Source organism: Caenorhabditis briggsae, assembly GCF_000004555.2.
Source record: "Caenorhabditis briggsae complete genome, chrI, whole genome shotgun sequence".
NCBI classification, from domain to species: domain Eukaryota; kingdom Metazoa; phylum Nematoda; class Chromadorea; order Rhabditida; family Rhabditidae; genus Caenorhabditis; species Caenorhabditis briggsae.
This window is the reverse complement of record NC_013489.2, coordinates 636,296-644,443: the sequence shown is the minus strand read 5'-3', so window position 1 is coordinate 644,443 and position 8,148 is coordinate 636,296. Positions and strand designations below refer to the sequence as shown.

The 8,148-nt window shown below is 36.6% G+C and overlaps 2 protein-coding genes across 2 annotated transcripts in view; both read right to left on the bottom strand.

Moving 5' to 3' along the window:
- Positions 1 to 330: 330 nt before the first annotated feature.
- On the bottom strand, positions 331 to 3,698 carry CBG25168 (the record flags this gene model as incomplete). Its single annotated transcript, XM_045244782.1, has 7 exons — positions 331 to 540; positions 839 to 993; positions 1,606 to 1,816; positions 1,870 to 1,994; positions 2,265 to 2,543; positions 3,292 to 3,401; positions 3,670 to 3,698. 7 exons carry the CDS (start codon positions 3,696 to 3,698, stop codon positions 331 to 333), a joined length of 1,119 nt encoding a protein of 372 aa, XP_045097922.1.
- Positions 3,699 to 4,252: 554 nt separating this feature from the next.
- The window catches only part of Cbr-ego-1, a gene marked incomplete at both ends in the record, with an annotated part of 19,127 nt that continues 15,231 nt past the window's right edge, over positions 4,253 to 8,148 (bottom strand). The window contains 4 exons of the mRNA XM_002638690.1: positions 4,253 to 4,413; positions 5,420 to 5,539; positions 6,137 to 6,386; positions 7,180 to 7,709. Coding sequence (XP_002638736.1) covers positions 4,253 to 4,413; positions 5,420 to 5,539; positions 6,137 to 6,386; positions 7,180 to 7,709 — 1,061 coding nt within the window. The remainder of the gene's footprint in view (positions 4,414 to 5,419; positions 5,540 to 6,136; positions 6,387 to 7,179; positions 7,710 to 8,148) is intronic.

Genomic DNA, 8,148 nt, shown 5'->3' with positions numbered 1-8,148 from the left:
ATTCATCTCAAACCGTGCCAGTATAGAGTGGTGTTCTATTAGAGCGAAACTTTTTAAAGCCCTCATAACTCGGTCAATTTTGTTTCAAATTTAGTGGTTTTTACACCAAATTGTAGCACATTTTTAAATCTAACTGACTGATTGAATTTAGTAAATTTCAGAATCGTAAGGCGTCTTCTCATACACCCTTTTCTCGATCAGTTTTCACTCGATTTTTATAATTTTTAAACCAAAATGTGGGAAACTTTACGGACTACAAGTTTGCAGTAAATTACATTTTTTTTTAATGAGATTTAGGGCTAGAAAATGCGCTCTAATGAAACTATACACTTAATACTCACTTCTAAAGTTCAAAATCCTCTTCTTAACATCGATTGGCACTTGCTCCATCTCCACTTCCAATTTGAAATAATTATTCCAAAAGTTCAAATCGCTTTTTGAAATTCCAGTTAATCCATTCAAATGGCGATTAGAGAATATATGGGAAGTCATGCCGAAGTGATTTGGAACCACTTTTTCTTGGCAAAGGTTGCAGAAATCCTGAAAATTGGACCAAAAAATCTACTGAGTAGCATAGTTTTTGAACCAACTAAAATGGACATGATAGAAGAATTTAAGAGCCACAAAATGCAACTAATTGGATTACTGTATCTAGTCTATGAACAAAGTTACAAGCCGAGACGATCTTGGCTTGTAACTTTGCTCATAGACAAGCTACAGTAATCCAATTAGCATCATTCTGTAGTTCATGAATTGTTCTATCATATCTAATTTATTTGGTTTAAATATATATATATATATATATATATATATATATACATACTGAAAGAAACCTTACCGGAATCCGAATTTTAGAGAAGCGACGTTCCAAATATATCCCATATTTCCATTGTAATTGCGCAAAATGGAATCCAAATTGAGAAATGTCGAATGTGGAAAGTTTCCGGATATCGTTGCTGGTGTTGGAGTAGAATAGGGGGATTGGTGGGGTTTCTGGAAAAAATTGGTTGAGCTAAGCAAAAAGCGGAGCCTAGAATTCAAGAATCTCACAAATAAAAAAAACCCGAACCCATGTCACCCGGATCCATGTCACCCGGGTCCAAGACCCAGGCCACCCGAGTCCCGGTCACATGGACCCAGGACCCAGGACCCAGGACCCAGGACCCAGGACCCAGGACCCAGGACCCAGGACCCAGGACCCAGGACCCAGGACCCAGGACCCAGGACCCAGGACCCAGGACCCAGCACCCAGCACCCATGCATTAACTTCATTTTGAGAGATTGTTACTTTGAACCCAATTATCTCGTTTCTTGTAAGAGATATTAAAACATTGTCAACTGATAAAATGTTTCTGATATCAAGACAAACATTTTTGCCCTTGGAATTTTTTTGATATTTTTTTCAGGAACTGAGATATATTTGGTCTAATAAAGATATATTTTGAAAACTAGAGAAATGAGACTCGTCGTTTTGGACCACTCATTTCTCGGTCAATGTTTATCCGATTTTTATGAAATTTGGACCAACATGTAGGAAATATTAAGAACTGCTAAATTTTAATACTTTCCAACAACTGTGAAAAAATATTACTATGGAAAACTCACCCAAAACCTCGACTACCCTCTTTGGAGTCTCAATTACCGGAATCTGTGCCGGTATCGCTTGTGGACGATTCTGAAATTGTTCCATCCACCAACAAATCGATTGCATTGAAATCGAAAAATGACATAATAGTTTTATATGTCCCTCGGAGAATAAATGATTGAAGAATAGTTCAATTCCATAAGGAGTTTGGTTGCATAAACGACAGATTGCCTGAAATTTGGGATTTTTTATTTTTTGGATTTCCCAAACTTCCAAAAACCTACCGTACTAAACGATCCATTAGCGAAATTACGCCTTTTGAGAAAATCAAATTTCTTAATAATATATGACATTGGTAATTGATTGTAAATCATTTCCAAATCCTTCATCGCTTCATAAATTTCTTTTCCTGAAAAATAAACACTGTCAAGTTTGAGCCCAATTATCTCAGTTCTTATCAGAGATATCGAAAACTTATCAACTGATAAAATGTTTATCATATTATCACCAACATTTTATCAGTTTACTACTGTTCGATATCTTTGACAGGAAATGAGATAAATTGGCTCAAAGTTACGGTACCTGTTATTCTTCTATCTGCCGGCTCGGCGAGCACATTGAACAATGGATAATCCATATATTTGACATTTGAAAATTCTATAATTTTTGGAAGGATCACTGGAGTTCCTTCGTATTTCTGTGTGTCTGCTGGTCCGGATGTACCCATGTAAGAAGCTCCGCCCATTTCCCTTGGGGGCGGAGCTTTGGAATTTGTCGTTTTCGATGATTCTTGGACACACTGGAGAAGCTGCTTCGGCTTTCAGTGGTTCTGTCGGACCGGATGCCCTTGGAGGCGGAGCTTTCTTGGGGGCGGAGCTTATGGATCGAGGTGTTGGCAGTGGTTTTAGTGGGATTAACTTGAATGGAGCTTCCGAACCATATAGATTGATGAGAGTGCCTGAAAGAATTTTTTTTTGGATTTTTTGGGAATTTGAAATTTCAGGATTTCGGAATCTCGGAAGTTCGGGAATTCAGATATTTAGAAATTCTGAAATTTCGAAATTTTTAGAATTTGCAAACAAAAAATCACAAATTCAAAAAAATTGAAGTTTCCGACATTTTTGGGAACTTCCGAAAATTCTAATTCTAAAGTTCAAAAATTCAGAATTTTAGAAAATCGGGGAATGCCTGCACTTTCCGGATTTCAGAAATTTGAAAATTCCAATTTTCGAGATTTAAGATTTTCGAAATATTCTGAAATACTGAATTTCAAAAATTAAAAAAATTCAGAATCCGGAATTTCAGATATTCAGAAATTCAGGAAATTCAAAAATTCCGAAATTCAGAAATTCAGAAATCCAGAAATCCAGAAATTCAGAAATTCGGAAATTCAGGAATTCGGAAATCAGAAATTCAGAAATTCAGAAATCCAGAAATCCAGAATCTAGAAATTTAGAAATTTAGAAACCCAGAAACTCAGAAATTCGGAAATTCAGGAAATTCAAAAATTCAGAAACCCAGAAATTCAAAATTTCGGAAATTCAGGAAATTCAGAAATTCAAAAATTCAGAAAATCAGAAATTCAGAAATTCAGAAATTCAGAAACCCAGAAATTCAGAAATTCAGAAATTCAGAAATTCAGAAATTCAGAATTTCAGAAATTCAGAAATTCAGTTTCCAAAAATTCCAAAATTCCAAAAACTCACTAATCTTGAAAATCGATCGTTCTCCATTTGTCTCACAAATCGTAATCCTATCCTCCGGTGTCACCAGACCATGGTCGTACCAAATTTCCAAGTCTTTCAGAGAAACTTCTCTGAAATTTTTTAAAATCTGAAATTTCGAAAAAAAAATTTTTTAATTTAAAAAAAAAATTATTTTGCAATCAAAAAAATTGGAAATTCTGAAAATTATTTTTAAAAATCTCTTTAAAATTCCAAAAAAAATTTCAAATTTTCAAAAAAAAAATTTTCAGAATTTTTTTTTAATTTTTTGAAATTTTTTTTACAAATATTATGCAATTTATTTTTTTTTTTCAATTTTTAAAATATAATTTTTTTTCCAAAAATCCCCAAAAAACTCACCCATTTCTATACAAAAAACCAGTCTCCATTTGAGTTCAAAAAGCCAATTTTTCTGAAAAAATCTATAAATTCTCAAAATTCGACTCCAATTCTCTTTTAACATCGTCAAAAACCCCAAAAATCGCCCCCGAGTTAAGACTGAGCAATGTGTTGTTTCTGCCTTCCACGCGAGACGATTCGTCGCGTCTGCGTCTCTCTCTATCTCTCCCTTTTCTCCTTCTGTCTGCGTCTCTCACCACACTGTGTCTAATGAAACAGAATCAGAAAATCGTAAAAAAGCGGAAAAAAGTACATATAAAACAAGACAATTCATTGAAGCAGATAACCGGAACGCAGAGGGGGCGGAGCCCAAAAGGGGCGTGGCCTACAAAAGAAACAACAGTAAAAAAGATGCTCATGGATATAAAGATTGGAAAAAAATTGAGAAAATTCGAAATTTCCTTTTCATGAGCACAGCAAAGGGGGCGGGGCATAAAGGGGCGGGGCTTATGGGGGGGGGGGCGGGGGCAATTTATGAAAAGTGGGTCAAAAAATATAAGAAAAAAATCGTAAAATCTGCGTCTCCGTCTGTCTCTGATCAATTGCTGATGTGTCCCTTGACGATTTTCTCATAGCACAGACGAGCCATTTGTGTTGAGATCTCCTGTCCGGTCACATACGTTTTGATGGGCACTTTGACGGCGACCAGCTGACGGAGTTTGTACATGGACTCGAGTGTGCCACGTGTTGAGACCAGATAGCGGGCTGCAATTTTTTTTGGGAATTTTTGGGGATTTTCGAGATTTCGGATATTGCGGAATTTTAGAATTTAGGAATTTCCAAAAAGTTCAGATTTTCAAGTTTAGGTTTTCAAAATCTCAAAGTTTCTGAAAGTCGGAATATAGAAATTCAGAATTCTTGAAGTTCCGGATTTCTGAATTTAGAAATTTCTGAATTTCTATATTTTTGATTTTCTGAATTTCCGGATTTCTGAATTTCGGAGTTTCTGTATTTCTGTATTTCTGAATTTCTGAATTTCTGAAGTTCCGGATTTCTGAATTTCTATATTTTTGATTTTCTATATTTTTGATTTTCTGAATTTCTGAATTTATTAATTCCTTAAATTCGGAGTTTCTGGATTTCGAAATTTCTCATCTTTCGAGATTTTCTCAAGTTTATAAATTTCGAAGATATTCCTTGAAGGGTTTCCAATTTCCGTATTTCATATCTTCTCTAGTTTTTCAAGATTAGAATTTCCGAATTGTTGAATACACTCTAATAGAACGCCACCCGGACCGTCCACTTTGCAGCCCAAGTATCTCATTTTCTGTGAGAGATATCAAAAAGTTGTCAACTGATAAAATGTCACTGATAGTATGATAAACATTGTATCAATCGACCATTTTTGGATGTCTTCCAAAGGAACCGAGACATATCGTCTCGAATTTGAATGCTTGGGTGGATTTTCTAGTTTCCTGAATTCCAGACTTTTTGAACTTCAGGTCTTAGAATTTCAGAATTTCTTTATTTCAGATTCTAAAATTTCTGATTTTACAGATTTCTCAATTTTCGATTTTCCAAAAATTCCAGATTTTCAGCTTAAAATTTATTATTTACGATTTTCCGAGATTTTCCTAATTTCCTATTCTAAGAATTTCTAAATTTTGATTTTCTCATAATTTCCGATTTTCAGAGATTTGAAATTCCCAGTTTCTAAATTTCCGTTTTTTCAAAAAATTTCGATTCTCAGAGAATTCTCTAAAAAACTCACTATTAGCCTTCTGCTGTTCATCCACTCCGCGAACCGATTTCTCCATGTTTCGCATGTAAATCTCCTCGACACCAGTGTGCTCAATGAGCTTACGATGGACCAGCGTGCGATCGGCGTCGGCTGAAAACGAAATTTTCGGGTTTTCAGGAAACATTTCAGATTGATTTTTTTGTGCATTTTCAGACGAATTAGAATCATTTTAAGCCAGAAATCAAGGCAATTTTTCGAATCAAAAATTTCAAAAACCTGATTTTTCTCGGTCAAATTTAGGGTATTTTAGCTGAAAATCAATATTTTCAGAGTCAATTTTCGAGTTTTCTAGCTCAAAAACGTCGTCTAATTTAAAAAAGAGGTTTTAAAAATCCATTTTTTCGAGATTTCTAGCTCAAAATCGCTCATTTTTAGCGTCAATTTTTTGTGCATTTTTAGACGAATTATGATCATTTTGAGCCAGAAATCAAGGCCGTTTTTTGAATCAAAAATTTCAAAAACCTAATTTTTCAAGATCCAATTTAGGGCTATTTTAGCTGAAATCCCTTATTTTTTGAATCCGGTTTTTCAGTTTTCTAGGTCTATATTGCTCATTTTTAATAATTTTTCCATATTTCTGCTTAAAATTTCACAAAAATCCCCTTAATTTTCGGCTCTGGAAGTGCTGCTTTCCAGCTTCAAATCGCTCATTTTTGGCTCAAAAATTCGCGAAAAAAAACCACGCACCTGGCAACTCGACAACGAACGGCTCGTTCTCGCGAATTATGCTTCGGACCGTCATCGTTGGATCCGTCGACACTGGCAACTCCTCGAAGCGCAAATTGAACAGCAGGTTGTAGTAGGTTTTGAGTGCTGCCACGTGGAAGATTTGCCATTCGCCTCGCATGAAAATCGACGAGAATCGAAGCGTGCGGAACGAGACATTCGGGAGTTTACGGAATTTTCGCGACGCCAGGAATTCCAGGAATTTCACGATCTGGAAAAATTGAATTGAATTTAAATTCAAGAATTTTAACTGGAAATCCTGTTTTCTCCGTTTCAGATTGCTCATTTCTGGAGCCGGTTTTTTGGCCTTCAGTAGTTGAAATTTTGAAAAAAAAACGAGGACATCCGGACAGCCGGATACTTCATTTCTTGATTTTTGACACTTCAGAATATAATTGACTCAAATTTTCCATTTTTGGTTACCGTAAAACCTGTATTAGAAGGGCCCCTCTAATATGAGGGCCCTCCGGAGGTACCTTGGAACAATAGAAGGAAGAGACGGCCCTTCTAATACAGGTTTTACGGTATTTTCAGTCAACTTTTGTCAATTTTCGGATTTTTAGTTTTAGAATTTCAAAATTTCTAAAATTATCTAAAAATCCCAAAAGATTCGAAAATTCAAACTTTCTTCGAAAAAGTCATTTCTGACTCATTTTTCGGCTGATTTTCAGCCAATTTCCACCATTTATTGGCGATTTTTCGTCAGGTTTTTGCGAAATTCTATGTCAAAATTCCCTAGTTTTCGGGTCAAAAATTCCAAACGTTTCAGAATTACCAAAAAAATCTGAAATTTCAGAAAATGAGAAAAAAATTCCAAAAAATGTCCAAATTTCAAAATTTTCGAAAATTCCAAGAAAAATTCAAAAATTCCAAAGAATCAAAAACCTGGAAAAAAAACCTGAAAAATCTCAAAAAATTCCAAAAACTCGAAAATCCAAACTTTCTTCGAAAGTCATTTCTGACACATTTTTCGGCTGATTTTCAGCCAATTCCCCCATCCCTACCATCTGCGATTTCTTCATTTCCATAAACTCCAGTCCCTGCTTGAACTCTCCGTTCGCCTTCTCCTCTCTCCACCCTCTCTCATCAATTTTCGGGAAAAACGCCGCCGCATTTCCATCTACCGACGAGAATTGTCTTGTGGCGAACAGAATGAACAGCAGTGATAGGTGATAATTTCGAATGGGCTGATTCTCGAACAGTTTCGACGCTCTCGCCCACTCATTTATCACGAACATCACCTCTTCGAGACCCGGATTCGTTTCCACGTACATTCGAATGATTTCCAGTGCTCGCGCTACTTGTTCTCCCTGGTTTTTGGACGGAGCGAAGCGGATGTAGTCTTCGAACACCGATCGATTATCGAGTAGGTATTGAGAACGATGGGCGTCGAGCATAGTGTAGAGAGGGTTGGAACCGCCCATTCGGATGTCGTCCGATGTTAGACTCTTCGTTTGTTTCACCATCGCCAACACATCGTACATGAGCCATGCGAATGAGAGCTTCTTGTTTTCACGCGTCACGCGGGCTTCTTCTGGAAATCGAAGTGGTTGTTAGAGATCAGAAAATCCGAGAGAGACATTAAAAAGCACCGTCAATTCTGAATTAGAAGGGCCCCTCTAATAGAAGGACACTCCGAGCTAGGAGCTGGGAAAAATAAAAGGGCCTCTTCAAAATGCGTTGTTTAAGAATAGAAGCCCAACCTCTAATTGAGGGGCCCCTGTAATAGAACCGCCCTTTTAATACAGCTTTTACGGTATTTACAGTAATCTACAGTAACCCGTAAATACCATAGTTTCAGACGGGCCGGCAGATAACTCGGCTTCAGAACAAGATATTTTGACGGATTTAATATCAAATGATAGATCTTGACGAGGTCCATCTCAGCTATACCACACGGCCGGCTTCGGGTCCACTAACATGCCGCGGGCCGGGCTAGAATGGCAAATTTGGCCAAAATCGGGTTTTTCGCC